At 41.9% G+C, this 20,513-nt stretch overlaps 1 protein-coding gene across 6 annotated transcripts in view; it reads right to left on the bottom strand.

Annotated features, from left to right (window-relative positions):
* ABHD12 (abhydrolase domain containing 12, lysophospholipase) overlaps positions 1-20,513 on the bottom strand; it is a 214,640-nt gene that overhangs the window by 68,421 nt on the left and 125,706 nt on the right. For all 6 annotated transcript variants that reach the window (XM_033936457.1, XM_033936454.1, XM_033936455.1 and 3 more), the window contains 2 exons: positions 17,842-17,872; positions 13,449-13,494 (listed from right to left, as the gene is read on the bottom strand). In XM_033936457.1, coding sequence (XP_033792348.1) covers positions 13,449-13,494; positions 17,842-17,872 — 77 coding nt within the window. The remainder of the gene's footprint in view (positions 1-13,448; positions 13,495-17,841; positions 17,873-20,513) is intronic.

Genomic DNA, 20,513 nt, shown 5'->3' with positions numbered 1-20,513 from the left:
TAAAGTGACTAGTGACTTATCTTCTGTGATCGTTCTTTCAGGGATAGCTTGGCTGACATGTTTCATCAAACGGTTTTTTTCAAGGCCGCATTTCCCTTAGCTACTTTCCTTGCTACTCAAATCAACCACGATGAAAAAACCTTAATTAGACCAATAAAGGACCAAGGATTGGAATACATTGTCCACAACATGAAAAATCAGGAAGGTGGGAAAAACATAAAACTGGGACAGCATAGAAGGGCTGGATGAGGAGCAGGTGTCTAACAGCAACCCTTCTCTCACTCCAATCCCACCACACTGCCATGGATTGTTTTCTGCACCAAGGTGGGTGAAAAGGAAGGGACCGATTAGCACACCAGAGATGTGTGTGCATTGCTATTGGGGGCGGGGCTGGATTAGGGTTGGCGGGGCTACTGGACAACCAGGTATTTTTATGTTTTAATTTTGGGGAACAAGGGGATGGGGGTTAAGATCTAGTTGGGTTGGGGAGAAGGAGGCTGCTAAACTACTATAGGGGCCAGTGCAGAAAGCTGGGTTGGGGTGCAGGTGGCTTTATTTGTTTTTTTATTAACTATCCTGTCTGTGCGTAAACCAATTATTGCTTGGTCTTGGCCAATATTCCCTGGTACTGAGAGCTGATCAATATATTCTTGGTGAACAATTTGGTGAAACAATGAAAAAAAAATGGAGCCTGCATTTGAGCCAAATTATCTTTTGAAGGCAATTGCTGGAGGATATGAAAGACCAACAATTCACTTAAAGGCTAGACAACACAGATATTGGAATCCTAGGTCTGTTCTAGAAGAGGCTGGAAAAGCAGGTTTGGGATTTTGTGTTCTCTGCTTTCTGGGATAAGAGCAAGATCCCTGATCTTCCTGGAAGAAAGAGTGGAGTGGCAGAGAGACTTGAGTGATGTACAGTGCTCTTTATTTATTTAGCCCGTCTTACAAAAGGAGCCCAGAATGGGTTACAAGAGTACATTCACAATATAGGTCATGACATGACAAAACTGATAATACAATCATGATGGACATAGCATAGTTGATAATGCAAAACAAAGAAAAATCCAACAGGTCTGCAGTGAAAGGCAAACACCAAAACCAAGGAAAAGACTGCAGAGTGGAATGTACAATGTGCAGGAATCTTATTAAAAATCTATACAAAATTGTATTCCATAAAAATGGCTCTCATATACATGGAGTATGGACCCAACACGGTCCATGTTTCAGAGAAACACTCCTTCCCTATGATGTCCGGGATATCTGATGTATCACATATAGAGTCATGCGGAGAACAACATTGTAATATAATATCAAAATTTTTGAATCGGAGCAAGAAATTCTGACCACTGAAGAAGGAATGTTTCTCCGAAACACGGACCATGTTGAGTCCGTACTCTATGTATACGAGAGCCATTTTTATGGAATACAATTTTGTATAGATTTTTAATAAAGATTCCTGTGCCTTGTACATTCCACTCTATAGTTAATAATGTGGTTCATAGACAAAACCGTGGAAGACAAAGGTGCGCGCCGACAACTGAGCACAAGACGGAGGCGCGCACCGAAGAAAATGACAGTTTTTAGGAGCTCTGACGGGGGGTTTTGTTGGGGAGCCCCCCCACTTTACTTAATACAGATCGCGGCGGTGTTATGGGTGGTTTGGGGGGTTGTAACTCCTCTCATTATACTGTAAACTTAACTTTTTCCCTGTTTTTAGGGAAAAAGTGAAGTTTTCAGTAAAATGTGGGGGGTTACAACCCCCCAAACCACCCACAACGCCCACACAACGCAGCGCAATCTGTATAAAGTAAAGTGGGGGGGTTTCCCCCCCACATCCTCCTGTCGGAGCCCCTAAAAACAGTTATTTTCTTCAGCGCACGCCTCCACACTACGCTCAGTTGTCGGCGCGCGCCTTTGTCTTCCGCGGTTTTGACCTGACACCAATAATACAGCAGATAATACTCATCTGCGTTACAGGCCTAAACATGGTTGATAATACAGCATCTGCGTTACAGTAGGTAGCACATTTAAGATAAACTTATATTCATGATTCTTCTTACAATTTTTTTTATACCAACTATAACCCAAGAAGATTGTACCCACCTATATCTTTTGACCTAAACTTAATCATATTAAATCTTATCTGCACTTTGTCTGCTCATTTGCCTAAAGCAGTGGTTCGCAAACTTTTTTCAATAGGCAAATATCAGAATTAGGACATTTCTCCCTGGCAGTCCTCATACAAAAACCATCATTATGTTCATATCATCTGAGCAGCAGAAACATAACTCTCTCCATTACCAGGAACACTGTGAAAGAGAAAACCTGAAAAAAATTCTAATTCAACACTATGTAGCAAACCTGCCTTACAATAGCACTAATTGTTATGATTCTTACAGCAAGAACAGTACCTATGAATAGGCAGCATTATAGATACTTTACTTGGCCCTAGAACACTAAGTGGGACTTCTATAGATCACTAAACTACAGTAGTACCTCGGTTTACGAGTGCACCGGTTTGCGAGTGTTTTGCAAGACAAGCAAAACATTTGCAAACTTGGTGCCTCGTAAACCGAGCTTGCCTCGCTGTACGAGTGCCCCCCCCCCCCCCCGCGATCCGGTATCCCCCCAGCGATCCGGCATCACCCCCGCTCGCGTCTGCCCCCCTCCCCGCCATCCTACATCCCCCCCGAGCATGGCAATGACATCCTTTAACCCAACTGGACACCAGTGCCGGTGCCCAAAGATCCTCCCTCTTCTGGTGCGGCCTGGGCTGGGCGGTGCGTCGGAGATCCTCCCTCTTCTGGGCTGGGCTGGGCTGGACTGGCTTTGAGCATTTGCACATGCTCAAAGCCTTCTGGTCTCGCTCTCTCCGAGATTCTCAGATTCAGAATCTCGGAGAGAGCGAGACCAGAAGGCTTTGAGCATGCGCAAATGCTCAAAGCCAGTCCAGACCAGCCCAGACCAGAAGAGGGAGGATCTCCGACGCACCGCCCAGCCCAGGCCGCGCCAGAAGAGGGAGGATCTTTGGGCACCGGCACTGGTGCCCAGTCGGGGTAAGGGATGTCATTGCCGTGCTTGGGGGGGGGATGTAGGATCGCAGTGGAGGTGGGGCAACGCGAGCGGAGGAAGGATGCCGATTCGCAGGGGGGGATGCCGGATTGCGGGGAGGGGTATGGAGCAGCGTTGGTGGCCTCAGTGGGGGGGGGGGAATGGAGCAGCGCCGGTAGCCTCGGGGGGGGGGGGGAGGAGGTGGAACCAATCAAAGCGAGTTCCCCTTACTTCCTATGGGGAAACTTGCTTTGATATACGAGCAATTTGGCTTACGAGCATGCTTCTGGAACGAATTATGCTCGTAAACCAAGGTTCCACTGTACATGCAAACAGAACACTGCACCCTTGGTCACAGCCAAAACACTGACACATCCCCAATAATCAAGCAAGCTCCTTCATTGTGTCTCAGGGAGGGGAAATTTATATGGTTTCTGGCACCTCCAATCATTTTGGAATGCCCATAAAGACCTTCACCAAATTAAGGAGATCATAAATTAGAAATATGAAGACAAAAATTTAGCTGGGAACTTCAAGAAATTAAACTCGGTATATATCGCAACATTGGAGAAATAAAACCAATTCATCTTGTATTAAAGAAAAAATAAAGATATCTGTGATGCACATTTCCCAAAGCTAACACATTTCAGTTAAAAACTTCAAAATACAAACACTTTTTTCTACCTTTGTAGTCTGGACATTTTATTTATCCATCATGTCTGTTTCTGCTAACGCTCTTTCCAGTGGTTGCTCTCCATTTGCCCTTTCTTCTCTCTGTCTTCTTCCATTCCCTCATATCAGACATCTTCAATCCCTTTCATTCCTTTTTCTGCCTTTCTATTCACTCAAATTTCACCCTTCCTCTTACCATCATTTCTCCATTTTTTTTCTTTTCACCTATCAAGTTTCCATCTCCTCCTCGCTCCATAGCTCACCCATTTTCAACAGTTTTAACTCCTCCTTTCCCCTTCCCCCCATTGTCCATACCTCCTTCTCTCAGTTATTTTACAATATCTCCCCCGTCTCTTCTTTTCCCTTAAATCCATTATTCTCTTCTCCTTCCTGTCCAGCATCTCTTCCTTACTCCCCAACCTCCCATATATCATCTCTTCCTCTGTTTCCTTGTCCTTTGATCTAGCATTACCCTCACCTCAATTGTCTTCAACTTCACTGTTGCATCTGCAAGGCTGTCTCTCCCCCCCACCCCTAACACTGGAAGTCTAGATTGGACATGGTAGCTGCTGAGGGTGAGCACAAGCTCCAAGGTCTTGCATTGCTTTTTATTTTCACTTTTGCTTTTCCAGAAAAAAAGGTGCCAGTACTGTATACTGGCTGAAAATAAAAAAAGCCCTCATGTGCTTCATGTGATATATTTCCTGGGTTTTCTAACAACACCCTGGTTGAGAGCCACTGAGCTAATGTTCTAGTCACAGGGAGGAGGGGCTGAGCCAGAGACTGAGCTTTGCATGGGGCCTTGAGAAAGCCAATGAAACCTACTGAATGCCCTGTGAGGGGGCCTGTTGAGAAGGAGTAGTAGTTTAAGAGGAAAGGGGAGAGTGTGTGTGGTCTGCTGCAGGCTAAGGAAAAGAAATAACAGCAAATGCAAGAATTTTAAATGTTAGTGGGCCTTGTGGGGATGGTAATGACTGAGCAGATGAATAGTAGATAGCACTAGAGATAGAGAAAGTGAGTGCATACTTGTGCATGTGCGTTATTGAAGAGCGAGTGTGTAGAGTATATATGTTTGCATTCTCTGTTGAGGACAGTCATCAAAATAGAGATCCCCTTTGAAAATTTAGGCTGGAGTTGAAATATACACTGGTACAAATGTACATACTAAGTATTGAGAAGTTTTCAGCCTGGGGAATTTATTCATCTATTAAGTTACCTGAGCGAATGCCTTTGAAAACTGTCCCAATACTACTTCCATTTTATCTAGGATCCTTTCAGAAGCACCAAAGAAAGCTAAATATTCTGATTCTGTCATTATTTATTTAATTTGTTTTCTAGCCTGTTTTCCCCAGGGAGCTCAGGTTAAACATACATAAAATACAGTTAACAGTTTACAATATGACAGTTACAGAACAATTTTACAATACAAGGTTGTGACCTAATTCTATACATACTAGGGGTCTAATACCAATAAACATAAAATAGAGTTAGAGGTTAAAGTTTGCCACAGTTATCCTTAACAGTGTAAGTTTTTCAATATAAGTTTTTATCTTAACTAGACACACATTGGGGATCTAATACCAATATACATAATGTACAGTTACAGGTTAATTTTGCCATAGTTACAATGGAAGATGTTTCAATACCAGTTTTTTTCTAACATGATACATACTGGGATCTAGTTCCAAGATATGTTTCTTTGTAATCCATTGGTCATGGGCAGGGGAGTTAAGTGAAGAGGTATGTTTTTATTGCTTTAGTGAAGCTTTTTCTTTCTCCACACATAAAACTTTGTAAATTTTTACCTCAAGACATCTGTAAATCTCACCCTTGGGGCAGTCCACCCTTGGTATCTCTGGTTCATAACAAAGGCAATATGGCAGTGTTCTTCAGTGCAAGGACCAGAGGCTAATGTCAGCTCCTGGAGACGTCTGGAATAGCCCTCATCATCATTCTGGCTTTTTTCTGCTATTTTGTGCTATACCATCCAAGCTCATGACATGAAAGGGAAAAGCATCTCCTAAGAAATGTCATTTGCTTCAAGCATATGACTTTTACTCCCATCCAAAGACAATGCATTTGGAAATGCCCAGCTCTTTGAGAATATCCTCAATTAAAAGTTTGAAGGCAAGCTGATGGGGCAGATATCATTAACATATAATGGTCAGCAGTGTTCGAGCCTCACATGGGTAGATATTTGTCAGCTTTCCTTCAGCTCATATGGATCCACTTAAAAAATTAGTAAAGACCACTGCAATAAAGGGTGAAAATTACTTGCTAATCTGCCAAGTTACCCACTCCAGGAGGAAAACTCTCTGGCCAGTTCAGTGTGCGATCTGTAGTCCCTGATTCTACTTATTGATTTCAGTGTTTCAGTTTCTTAATGCAACAGGATAGGATTTTCAAAAATCCAGGACTAGCCTAAATCTCTCTGCTGGAACTAGGTAACTTTGTAGCTCTCCAGCTCTAACCATTGTGCCATTCCATTGAAAGTATTTGCTTACCTAGTACCCATGCTTACTCACAAACCAAAATTGCTGTCATGCCCACAACTTGGCATTGTACTTTTCCCTGCTACTTTTGCAGATGTAAAACACTGGAGGTGCTCGTAAGATGAGATCAGTGATGAGGAAAAAAAGTAAATGGGGGATCCATGGGAGAGAGGCTCACAAACGTATGTTTCCTTGGGGTTCAATATAATGTCAATCTGGCCTATGTAATAGATATTGCTTCTTGAAGCTTACAATCTAGTAAGCCAGATGAGAAAGTTATGCACAGCATGGGGGCCTTTATATTAAATTAAAGCACAGCAAACCATTGGAGGAGAAGACCTGATTGAAGAAGTGGCTATGCTTATATGTCTGAGTAGTAGGTATGAGAAGAGGGAAAGGATCAGATAGATTATCAATGAAAAAACAGAAGTCCCCTAAGATGAGAAAGGTGGAGGATAGTGCAAAAGAGAAAGAAACCTGGAGTCAAAATCAGTAAGGAAGGATGATGTGGACTTACTTGGGGGCTCATAAATAATGGCTATCTAGAGAGATGCAAACAACATCATGGTGAACAACTGAATGGAGTCAACCTCAAAAAGGTAGAAAAGGATGGGATAGAGGAGGGAGGAGAGGTTGAAGCCTTTTGGGGTAAAGGAGAGACCATCCACATCACTGTTATGATCTCTAAATGAGCTACATCTGCTTCAGGTCAAAGGACAGCACAGAAGTAAGCAGAAATTTAATTGTGTTTCACTTGCCTCCCCCCTCCCCGTTTCTTTGAACAACAAGAAAGGAGAAAGTGAGGAGTATACGAGTACAACACATAATTTTTAAAATTAAAATATCTCATCAACCCCGAGTTCAGCCCTTTTCTGGTAGTCATAGAAATCTAGCCTACTTGATGCTATTTATATCCATTATCCTTATACTCATGAAATTATTCATTCTTCTCCTAAAAAGACTAATTTGGCTATATGCCCAACCTAACTAGACAGAAAATTCTATAGCCTGATGGCCTTCACAGCTTATTCCTGAAAATCAAATTACATTTTCTGTTTTGCAGCTTAGTAAAAGCTCTCTTGGTTTTTTCCATACTAACAAACACTGTCTATTTAATATACTGACCTTTCAAATATGTATTTCTAATGTAATAGGTGAGTCATTCTGGATAAGCAGGTTTTTCCCCATAGCTGTGAACCTTGTAGAAAGAATCCATTCCGGATTTTTTTCCTGTATCCCTTCTACTTCAGAGGGCTCTGCTGACACCTACATTTTTTTCCTTCAGCATGCAAGCTTGAAGGAGTGTTTCTGCTCGGCTCTGCCTTTTTCTTTATCTTAGTTGGGTTTCTTTGGGCTATTTTCTTCAGTTTTTTGTGCTAAGAGCTTCCCGTTCGAGGGTTCAGCTCTGCCTGCATGGAGAAGAAATAGAATGCAGTTAACAGGCCAATCCCTTATGGTGCCTGCTAGCCAGCCTGCAGAATCATTTTTGGAATTCAGGGCCGTCCCTGTTTAGCTTGCTCACTTACCGCTTGCAGAGGTTCAAGCTCAAGCTGTCAGGCATCCGTAGGAGGCTCAGTGGTGTCTCACAGGGTACAGCTGCATTTTGCCTTCCCACCTTGATTTCTGCATGTCATGGTCCTTGGGGATGGAGGCTCAGTCAGATGCCGGTCCGGCTAGCAGCCCGAAGATTCAGCACTGGAAGGGCATTTTCTCAGGCAGTGATCTCTTCTTCCTGATCCAGCTACCTTGGAGCTAAGGCAGGCTGCAGCACATTGCCAGCATAGGTCACAGTGAGTAAGACTATTACAGCCTATGAAGTGACTTGGGGGGAGGGTGTTCTTATAGAACAGGAGTGTCACCAATTTTGCGTGCAACCTAAGGTGGATTCCTTAGTAGCACAGGTTACTAAACACACCTCCCTTCCGAGTGAAGGTGGAGTGGTCTTAAAGGATATGCAGGATCGCTGAGTGGATGTGGTTCTCAAGAGACTTTTCAAGACTTTAGCTTTGGAAATCAAGACTGCCTCTGTGGCATCCTTTGTAGCCCATGCCTGCTGTATTAGGTTACAGACTCCTTTGAAGCGTGAATGCGATGACCTGGTGCCCCAGCTCCTTCTGACAGGAATTGATTATGTGTCCAATGCTTTATAAGACATCGTTGGGGACATGAACAAGGCTTCGGGCTTATTCGATCTCTGCCCTCAAAATGCTCTCGATCAGGCAATGGGCTGGAGATTTCACCTCCAAAGCTACTCTTAGCAGACTCCCTTTCAAAGGGCAATTGTTATTCGGGAAAGGTCTGGATGATCTTACGACCAGTGTGGTTGATCATCATCTGAAATCTTTGCCCGATAGCATACCCAGAAACCCTAGAGGCTCAGGGCACTCTAATTTTCATGGCTCTAGGTACTACTCAGGAGCCATGTCCCAGAGATCCTTCCAGGATTACAGACAGAGGTTTGTTGGTTCCAAGTACAACAAAGCTTCCGATTCCCATGCTGCTTCTTCCTCTAAGAGGACACAATGATGCCAGGTACGGAATGGCCCCTCTCAAGATAGGGGGACAGCTCTCGGATTTTCTACAGGTCTGGGCTCAGATATCCTGAGACCGCTGGGTTCTAGACATCATTCAGAAAGGTTACAAGCTGTAATTTGCCCAGTCCTTAATGGACTGGTTTGTGGACTCTCAAGCAGGGCGACCAGAAAGCACAGTTACTTACCGTAACAGGTGTTATCCAGGGACAGCAGGCAGATATTTTCTACATGGACATCTCAAAACAATTAATTTAAAAGGTTCCCCACTAGAAATTATTCCTCCATTTTATCTAAAGAAGTTCTTTTATTATCTTGGTCCTTTTATTCTCTCTCTTATCCAAAACAGTTTTCTTTCTGCAACCGTTCCTATCCTTTGGAAAACTTCAATTGTTACACCAATAATAAAAAATTTTAAAATTAGTCAAGACGACACTTCTAATTACCGCCCTATCTCCAATTTACCTTTTCTAATGAAACTATCCGAAAAACTAATCTTCGAACAACTCTCAGATTTTATCGAATCTTTGAACGCCCTCCACCCTAACCAAACAGGTTTTCGAAAACATCATAGTACAGAGTTCTCGATGATCGGTCTTGAAACAAATATCCATTATTATCTTGACCATCACAAATCCGTTGCCCTTTTCTCGTTAGATTTATCAGCCGCATTCGATACAATCGATCATGAACTTTTATTAAATCGGATACAATCATTAGGCATAGGCGGTCAAGACTACGCCTTATTCATTCAATCTCCTCCTTCCTTGACTCCAAATCAATCAACATTCTGGTCCATTCTCTTATCATATCTAAAATTGACTATTGTAATTCTCTCCTTATTAACATAACTCAGAAAGAAAAAAGACGACTTCAGATAATCCAAAATATTGCAATAAAATTAATCCATAAAGCGAAAAAATATGATCACGTCACTCCATTATTTATTAAATCACACTGGCTACCCATTTCCCACCGAATTACTTTCAAAATTATACTTTTGGTATATAAAACATTGATCTTCAATGAACCACAATTTATCTCAAAAATGATTATTCCATACAACTCCACACGTTCCCTACGATCTTCCTCCTCAAATTTACTATCTATTCCCTCCTTGAAAATTATCGGCACTAGAAGAAATGACATATTTTCCGTTATGGCCCCTACATTATGGAATTCCCTACCAAACTATATAAGAAATGAAAAAGACCTATTATCGTTTAAGAAAATTTTAAAAACTTTTCTATTTCAAGACGCATTTGATATGTGACATGACACACTTAAATTTCTTACGTTTTATTATGACCATCAAATTTATTAATTCCCTTTGTTCCTTATCGTGTTTTCCCTTTTATGTAAATTTCAACAGATACAGATATTGTAACTTTTCCCTCCTTTCCTGCCCATTCATGTCAGTCTCTATCTTAATTGTTTTAAGGTTAATGGATTTATATTGGCTGTGTTTGTTTTTTTTGTTTTGTTTTTTTTTTTTCCAATTGTTATACTGTTTTATATTGTTTGTCTTATGTCTAATACGTCTAAATTGTACGTGAAACCACTACCTGGTGGCTTTTAAACTGTACATCGCTTAGATATTTTTTATAAGCGATTCATCAAATGCTAATAAACTTGAAACTTGATGTGGATGATGTCATCCACGGAGCCCCGTCACGGACAGCTTTTCAAGCAAACTTGATTGAAGATCTCAAAGTTTGCTAGTGCTGCACCACACATGCGTGTGTCTTCCTGCTCCACTAGAGGGCGCGTCTCCTCCTCGTGGTCTTCAGTTCAGATAGCTAGCAAAGAAGCCAACCCGGGGAGGTGGGAGGGTTGCGAGAATATCTGCCTGCTGTCCCTGGATAACACCTGTTACGGTAAGTAACTGTGCTTTATCCCAGGACAAGCAAGCAGCATATTCTCTACATGTGGGTTACCTCCAAGCTAAGCAGGATGGGACGGTGGGAGAGTTGGCAATTTAGGAGAACAGATTACACAGAACCGACTGGCCAAACTGGCCGTCACGCCTGGAAAAAACATCCAGACAGTAGTGAGAGGTGAAGGTATGAACCGAAGACCAAGTGGCGGCCTTGCAGATCTCAATAGGCGTGGACCTGAGGAAAGTGACAGACGCCGCCATCGCTCAGACTTTATGCCCCATGACCCGACCGTGCAGCGAGAGACTAGTCTGAGCGTAGCAGAAGGAAATACAAGCAGCCAACTAGTTTGACAAGGTGCGCTTGGAGACAGGACCCCCCAACCGATTAGGATCAAAGGACAAGAAAAGTTGAGCCTGAAGGGTAGCGCAACGAGGGCAAGAGTTCGTCGAGTGGTTAGCACCCAGGCACAAGATACACCAGCGGTGCGGGTCTGTGATGGAAATTACCTGACCGCACTGCGTGCAGTTCTTAAACTCGGTAAGAGGCCGGGACATAGGCAAAAGAAAAGGCCGCGGCCACGCAAGGCCAGGCAGCCAAGGCAAACCGAGATCCCCCAGTCACCAAAAACGAAAATAAAAAAACACATGAGTGGAGAAAAAAAAGTACAAAATACTGCACAGCGACTCCCAAAGTGAAAATAAAGAAGCCGCGGTGCAAGAAAGGCACTTAGAAACGCAGAGAAGAGAGACAAGGCTTTCTGGCTCCACGGAAAACTAAGAACTGAAGACCACGAGGAGGAGACGCGCCCTCTAGTGGAGCGGAAAGGCACACGCATGTGTGGTGCAGCACTAGCAAACTTTGAGATCTTCAATCAAGTTTGAAAAGCTGTCCGCGACGGGGCTCCGTGGATGACATCACCCACATGTAGAGAATATGCTGCCTGCTTGTCCTGGGATAAAAAGCAGTAAAAGTGGAGGCCACAGTGAGACGGTTGCTGGAGATTCAGGCCATAGAGCATGTACTGCCTGAAGACTTGGGCTTGGGTAGAAACTCCACATACTTCATCATGCCAAAGAAAGGCTCAGATGATTGGAGACCCATTCTAGACCTTACTCACATCAATGCAGCATTCAAACTCCTGCGTTTCTGTATGTTTGTTCTGTCATTGCTGTGGTGGTTCTGGGAGAGCTACTTGACTCTCTGAATCTGATGGAAGCCTATTTGCATATTCCCATAAGAACATAATAGCCTTATTGGGTCAGACCAATGATCCATCTAGCCCAGTAGCCCATCTGCACGGTGGCCAATCCAGGTCACTAGTACCTGGCAAAAACCCAAATAGTAGCAACATTCCATGCTACATGATCCAGGGCAAGCAGTGGCTTCCCCCATGACTGTCTCGATAATAGACTTTTGACTTTTCCTCCAGGAAACTGTCCAAACCTTTCTTAAAACCAGCTACGTTAATCGCTCTTACCACAACCTCTGGCAACAGAGCTTAACTATTCTCTGCGTGAAAAAATTTCCTCCTATTGGTTTTAAAAGTATTTCCCTGTAACTTCATCAAGTGTCCCCTAGTCATATCTCCCCTCAGTCATCTCTTTTACAAGCTGAAGAGCCCTTTTTAGCCTTTCCTCATATGAGAGGCGTTCCATCGTTTTTATCATCTTGGTCACTCTTCTTTGAACCTTTTCTAGTTCCGCTATATCTTTCTTGAGATAAGACAACCAGAAATGAATGTTAATACTCCAGGTAAGGTTGCACAATTGAGCGATATAGGGGCATTATAACATTCTTAGTCTTGTTTACCATTCCTTTTCTAATAATTCCTAGCATTTTGTTTGCTTTCTTGGCCACCACTGTACTTTGAGCGGAAGGTTTCAACATATTGTCCACGATGACACCCAGATTTTTTTTCTTGAGCGATGACCCCCAAGGTGGACCCTAGCATCCGGTAACTACAATTTGGGTTATTCTTCTCAATGTGCATCACTTAAATTTTATCTGCCACTTGGACGCTCAGTCTTCCAATTTCCTAAGGTCTTCCTGCAGTTTTTCACAGTCCGCATGCCTTTTTAACAACTTTGAACAGTTTAGTGTCATCTGAAAATTTAATCACCTCACTCATCATTCCAATTTCAAGATTTATAAATAAGTTAAAGATCCCTGCAACACTCCACTCTGGGGTATGCACATCATGTGTCTGGAACCCCTATTCTATTGTATGAATTCTCATGCATATTCAGGTGTACATAATCTGAAACCTGGATTTGAATGCCTCACCTTGTCAAGTTACAAAACTAAAACACAAAGGATAGAAAAATCGTTCAAGTTTGTCTGAGGAGTTTAAGAGTTATGTCTACCACTGAATGACAATCATGGATCTAAAAATATTATCTGCTTAAGATAAGTAGATAACTGCCAGATACATATAAACCATACCTGCAATAAATTCAATAGCCTCCATGCTGATAGCCAAGATATTACATTTTGCAAAGTATTACTTGGACTTGTGAAAGTGGTAGACATAAGTCTTAAGCTTCTCAGACAAACTTAAGATTTGTTTTCTATCCTTTGTGTACTAGTTTTGTAACTTGACAAGGTGAGGCATTCAAATAATAAATTACCTTGTCACAGAGATATAAAATGAAAATGCTGAAAAGCATAAAACTAAAAAGGAACAGTGGTCAGTCAAGGAGGAAGCTGAAAAGCACAGCATGTCTGATTTTAAAAAGACTCCTCATCTATCCTGTACCCAGAGGAATAACCATCATTAACCAAGCCCAGATTCTGTTAGAGTTGCTTGAAAACAAATCTCACCTCGATAATCAAATGCTACCACATGGTAACCTAGGGAACTCAGGACCTGGAAAAGGGAAAGAAAAAAAAAAAAGATAACTTAGCACACACAAAACCAGCAAATACCCAGAAGCATGCTCCTTTTGTCTCATACATATAAATATAGAATTCTTCTGTTAATTAACTTATGGACTCAAAGGAATAGGAAGGCATGAACTGGCTGAAAACAAAGTTTAATATCTAATGACACACTTCTGTTAAGTGGTATGTAGCAAATGTATTCATAAACATCTAAAATTTTTGTTGTGGGGTTTATCTGGCAGGCCACACAACAGTTAAAATACTATGATGAACATTTTCAATAGAAACATAGAAGATGACGGCAGAAAAGGGCCAAAGCCCATCAAGTCTGCCCACTCCAATGACCTACCCCCCCCCCTTGATTTTAACCACCTAGAGATCCCACATGTGTATCCCATTTCCTCTTAAAATCCGGCACGTTGCTGGCCTCAATCACCTGTCAATATCCTACTTTGAATACAGAAATCTTATCATACTTTTTATAGAGCTTAGCATATAGCAGGTACATGTGTAAGAAATCATTGAATGGACCTTCAGAGTGTAGCTGGGTAATACATCCTACCAGCTACTAAAATCTTCATCAGTACAAATTTTATTGAAAACATTTATTTATTCTAATTTCTTAATAATTTAAACTTTTTCATATTTTTTTGCTTTCTGTGAAACATATTTTATATATATGTGTGCAACATTTTCCAAAAAATTGAGTATAAACCACTTAGCTCAACAGTGGGTTCTCAAATTTCATCTATACCACTTGTCCCGACATGCATGTTTCAAAAGAAACTTTCTTCAGGGTCGAGGGGATCTGAAAAAACAAAACGTTACATCTCTTACTTCCACAGCTTCTAAAATAAAGTAATGAAAAAGATTGTGCCTCAAGAATATCTCAAAAAGTTCTTCATTCTAAACACAGTCTTTATAATAAACAACAGTCTTCCAAGATAAACAGCAAACAAATGAAACAGAGCTATTACCAATTGAGTGTCAAACATGGCCGCAGATACAAGCTCCCTCATTTGGTAAGAACTCTGTTTCATTTATTTGCTGTTTAACTTAGAAGACTTGTTTATTATAAAGACTGTGTTTACAATGAAGAACTTTCTGAGATATTCCTGAGGCACAATCTTTTTCATTATTTATTTTAGAAGCTGTGGAAGTAAGAGATGTAACGTTTTGTTTTTTCAGATCCCTTGACCCTGAAGAAAGTTTCTTTTGAAACATGCATGTCGGGAGAAGTGGTATAGATGAAATTTGAAAACCCACTGTTGAGCTAAGTGGTTTATACTCAATTTTATGGAAAATGTTGCACAAGTTGAGGGGTATAATCGAAAGGAACGCCTAAGACCGTTTTCATCTAAGTCGTAAGTCGTCCAAAGTAAAAAACAGTTCAGGTTGGGTACCTTTTTGGCACTTATTTGTTTTAAAAACAGGTCTAGCCTAAAACATCCAAATTATGCCCTGGACGTTTTATAAAATATTTGATTAGTGCTGTAAAACGTCCACGTGCTAAGCCCATCCAAATACCATCCAAAACACACACCTCTTAAGATTTAGATGCACTGGAGACAAAACAAACAGAAAGATGTCTAGAAAGTCAGTTTCAAAAATGAATACTTGGATGTTTTGATTAGTAAGATGTCCAAGTGCTGGTTTATACCATCTTTTAGACGTCTATCTGTTTTGAAAATGAGTTCCTATATCTAGATTGTGTGGAATCAACAACCAATGAACTGGAATGATATATAAACATAGAAACATGGAGTATGACGGCAGAAAAGGGCCGGCGGCCCACCAAGTCTGCCCACTCAAGAACCCTCCCTCCCTTGAGGATCCATCTCTTTAAGCATAACACTGTAGTAATCCCACCTGTTTGTCCCATTGTCTCTTGAAGTCGAGCACGCTACTGGCCTCGACCACCTGGCATGGAAGACCATTCCATTGATCAATCACTCTTTCGGTGAAGAAGTATTTCCTGGTGTCACCATGAAATATTACCCCCTTAAGTTTTAGCGGATGTCCTCTTGGGACCCTTTATAAAAAAGATTTCATCCTCCACTTCAATGCAGCCCGTGATGTATTTGAATGTTTCTATCATGTCCCCCCTTTCTCTGCACTCAGTCTGCTCAGATGTTTTTCATATGGGAGATCTTTAAGTCCTGAGACCATCATAGTGGCCATTCTCTGAATCGACTCCATTCTCTTCACATCCTTTTGATAATGTGGCCTCCAAAACTGGACACAGTACTCCAGTTGAGGTCTCACTGTGGATTTGTATAATGACAGTATGACTTCAGGCTTTCGGCTGATAAAGCTCCTTCTGATGCAACCCAGAATTTGTCTAGCCTTTGCTGAAGCTTTCTCCACCTGATTGGCAGCTTTCATATCATCCCGGATGATTACTCCCAAGTCCCTTTCTGCAACAGTTCTTGTTAAGTTTTCACCATTCAAGGTGTATGTTCTGCATGGATTTCCACTTCCAAGATGCATTACCTTACATTTTTGGCATTAAAGTTTAGCTGCCAAGTACTGGACCATTGTTCCAGTAGAAGTAGGTCCTGCTCCATAGTGTTGGGCCTGGTTGTGCTGTCAGGTTCTGTTGCCCTGCCCACAACGTTGCATAGTTTAGCGTCATCGGCAAATAATGTAATCTTGCCTCGAAGTCCCTGAGTCAGATCCCTTACAAAGATATTAAATAGCATCGGGCCCATGACCGAGCCCTGCAGCACTCCACTGGTCACTTTCAACATTTTTGAGGGAATACCGTTTACCATCACCCTTTGAAGTCTGCCGCTAAACCAGTCTTCTACCCATGCAGTCAGTGTTTCTCCTAGTCCTAACGTGTTCATCTTGTTCAATAACCTACGGTGTGGGACACTATCAAAAGCCTTACTGAAGTCTAAATACACGATGTCCAGGGACTCTCCCCCATCAAGTTTTGTTGTTACCCAGTCAAAGAAGCTTATCAGATTGGATTGACAAGACCTTCCCTTCGTAAAGCCATGCTGGTGGGGATACCTTATTCTTTCATTATCCAGGATCGTGTCCAATCTCTTTTTAATCAACGTTTCCATGAGTTTACTCACTATTGATGTGAGACTCACTGGTCTATAATTTTCAGCCTCTGACCTGCATCCCTTTTTGTGGAGTGGGATAACATTGGCAGTTTTCCAGTCCAAAGGAACTTTTCCCTTGCTTAGGGAAAGATTGAAGAGCTCGGCTAACGATTCTGGCAGGACATCTCTCAATTCTCGAAGTACTCTAGGGTGTAGATTATCCGGGCCCATAGCTTTGTTTACTTTTAGTTTTGATAGCTCGTGGTAGACGTTGCTCGTGGTAAATTCCTTATCCCGGAATGGGTCCTCCGAGCTCCCCTTTGTCTGCAGCTGAGGTCCAGATCCTGGCGCTTCGCAAGTGAAGACTGAGCAGAAGTAGTTATTGAGCAGTTCTGCTTTGTCTGCATCCGAGTCTGTAAAGTCACCGTCAGGTTTCTTTAGGCGCCCAATACCACTTGTGTTCTTCTTTATGTCGCTAACGTATTTAAAAAAGGATTTCTCCCCTTTCTTAACCTGCCTAGCTATGTTTTCTTCCATCCGGAGTTTGGTCTCTCTGACTGTCGTTTTAACTTTTCTAGATTTCATCAGATAGGCTTCTTTAGCTTCCAGTCGTTGTGATTGTTTGTAGGTTACAAAAGCTTTTTCTTTTGCTTTACTAGTTCTGAGATCTCCGTGGAGAACCACTGTGGTCTATTTTTCCTGCATAGTTTGCTCATGATTTTTATGTATATGTTGGTTGCTTCTTGCAGGGTAGATTTCAGAGCAGACCATAGTACCTCTATACACTGTCCGTCGTGCTTTGGTTTTGCAGCGCTTTGTAAACATAGTCCCCCATGCCCTGAAAATTTAGGACCTTAGTCGATGTATTTGACCTAGTGGTTCCTTTCTTGAGGTGGAACCACATCATGTTGTGATCACTGGAAGCCAAGGTTTCTCCCACTGATAGCTCTGTGACATGACTGTTACTGACAATTGTTAAAAACCTGGTTATATAAATAAAACTACAACTCTCAAGATACATCTCTGGGGTAGGGGGGTCATATGAAATGACCACATGACCTAGGAAGTTAGACATTCCAGCACTGGCCATACTGGTGTTGATGAGATTGTTGCAGGGCTTTGTAGTTAGACACAGGACAGGAAGTATGCTAGATGTGACCTAAAGGGATCTCTATACAGAATACTAGACTACAATGGAGGAAGATGACAAAAGAGAGATAAATGTCAAAAAATAATGAACAATTTATTTACATAAAAAGATGACAGAATTCTGTTACCTTGTAAAGCTGTACACGATGATCACCTCCCCTATGGAATAAAAAAATGAGGAATAGAAAACAATTGTTAGGATAATTAACTAAAATACATTCTTCACTTTGGTGAACAGAGTCTAAACAACGATCTTCTGATGAAATATTACATTAAGGGGGGAAGGGGGTTCTGCTTATCTCACTATTTTATAAATTCAGTAACTGCACAGAAAAAGAAAGCTAGTTCTTTTAAGAAACATTAGACAAGGCTTTCGTGTCACTTGCTGATGACAGTTCATGAAAAAATCTTCAAGAGCTACATTTGCTTCCCAATTGAAACTTGTTCAAAGCTCTGTGAAAATAATAACGAGAAAATTACTTGTGAATTTCACAAGTAGTTTGGTTGTAAAGGCTGAGTGGCTCAGGAAGAGAAATTCAGAAACTACAGCATATCCTAACAGGCTAATGTTTAACTAACATAAGAACATAAGAATTGCTGCTCCTGGGTCAGACCAGTAGTCCATCGTGCCCAGCAGTCCGCTCACGCGGCGGCTCTCTGGTCAAAGACCAGCACCCTAACTGAGAGTAGCCCTACCTGTGTATGTTCTGGTTCAGCAGGAACTTGTCTAACTTTGTCTTGAATCCCTGGAGTGTGTTTTCCCCTATGACAGACTCCGGAAGAGCGTTCCAGTTCTCTACCACTCTCTGTTTGTACGGAATCTATCCTCTTTCAAGTGAAGCTACTCAGTAATAACATGGGTTCTTTGTAGATAGCAGAATGAATTGCATATGCAAGAGGGTGACCTTATAATTACAGCACAAACACAGGATAGTTCTCTTAGAGCTCAGAATTAAGGTTTTTTTTTCTAAACATAAGTGGTTTTTCCTACACAGCTCCTATTTCAAAAGTTTCCTCAATCTATTACAGAACTTAAGTGTCAGCTTGCCAAGAAGGTGTGTGGATCTCTGTGTTTGATTTATCCTATTGCTGATGGAGAAGGGAAGATTAGGTACTTATCTAGATAATCTTCTTTCTGGAAAAAGGACATATGAATCATGACAATAGGAGATATTCCCAAACTCACAAGTTGATTGCAGAAGGATGAAATTTATATTCTTCAGCTCTGCCTCCTTCTCCAGTGTTGTACAGCTACTTTCAGTTTGTACCAAAGCAATCAAACAACACTACAACAGAGAAATAAGAAAGAGGGGGAACAGGGATCTCCCAACTAAAACATTTCTGATCTGCTCTGTAAGAACAAGGTTAAACAACACAGTTAAACAAACTTAAATGGAACGAACAGCAACCACCTAACAAAATGCACCCAGTATTAAATTTATGGAACTTGTAAAGCCACTCTTACCACCTTACATTTTTAAAATTTGATTGACAAGAGAATATCTTCAACTCTGGATACATGTGTTTGTCTGAACAGCAGGCAGACGAACTAAAAATTGACAGGTCAGTGTGTCAGGACTCGTATGTCCTTTTTACAGGGCCATGGAATAGAAGGAGATATACTAAGATGGATAGGCAAATGGCTGGAGAACAGAAGGCAGAGAGTGGGCATAAATGGGAAGTTCTCAGACTGGGAAAATGTGACTAGCGGTGTGCCCCAGGGCTCGGTACTTGGGCCCATCTTATTTAATATCTTCATCAATGACCTAGAGGATGGAACATCCAGTGAGATCATCAAGTTTGCAGATGACACAAAGCTATGCTGGGCCATCAATCGCAGAAGGACAGTGAAGAACTCCAGAGTGACTTGAGCCGATTGGAGAATTGGGCAGATAAATGGCAGATGAAGTTTAATGTGGAAAAATGCAAAGTGATGCACTTAAGCAGAAAAAATAAGGAACACAAGTATAGTATGTCAGGTTTAACTCTGAGAAAATCTGAACAGGAAAAGAACCTGGGAGTATTAATCGATAGGACACTGAAGCCGTCGGTGCAATGTGCGGCGGCAACGAAGAACGCGAATAGAATGCTATGCATGATAAAGAAGGGAATCACGAGTAGTTCGGAGAAAGTCATAATGCCGCTTTATAGAGCGATGGTCAGACCACACTTGGAATTCTGCGTCCAGCATTGGTCTCCATACCTAAAGAAGGATATCATACTGCTAGAGAGGGTGCAGAGACGAGCAACAAAGCTGGTGAAAGGTATGGAGAACCTGGATTACGAGGAAAGACTTAAGAGACTGGGGTTGTTCTCCCTTGAGAAGAGGAGACTACGAGGGGATATGATCGAGACATTCAAAATACTGAAAGGAATCGACAAAATAGAGCAGGAAAAAACGTTATTTACAATGTCCAATGTGGCACGGACAAGAGGACATGGGCTGAAGCTAAGGGGGGACAAGTTCAAGACAAATATCAGGAAGTTCTGCTTCACGCAACGAGTGGTGGACACCTGGAATGCTCTCCCAGAAGAGGTAATTGCGGAATCCACCATTCTAGGATTTAAGGGTAAGTTAGATGTACATCTCCTTATGAGTGGCATGAAGTGACATGGGTAGGGGTAGGCTAGATGCACTTCTCTTTACAAGAAGCTTGGAGCAATATGGGGACCAAAACTATGCCAGGGTACACCTGGCGGGGCCTCCGCGTGTGCGGATCGCCGGACTTGATGGACCTAGGGTCTGTTCCGGAGATGGCGCTTCTTATGTTCTTATGAGATAAGTACCTAATCTTCCCTT

This window comes from Geotrypetes seraphini, chromosome 3, assembly GCF_902459505.1.
Source record: "Geotrypetes seraphini chromosome 3, aGeoSer1.1, whole genome shotgun sequence".
NCBI classification, from domain to species: domain Eukaryota; kingdom Metazoa; phylum Chordata; class Amphibia; order Gymnophiona; family Dermophiidae; genus Geotrypetes; species Geotrypetes seraphini.
The sequence above is the reverse complement of the archived record's forward strand: the minus strand, read 5'-3'. Positions and strand labels throughout refer to the sequence as shown.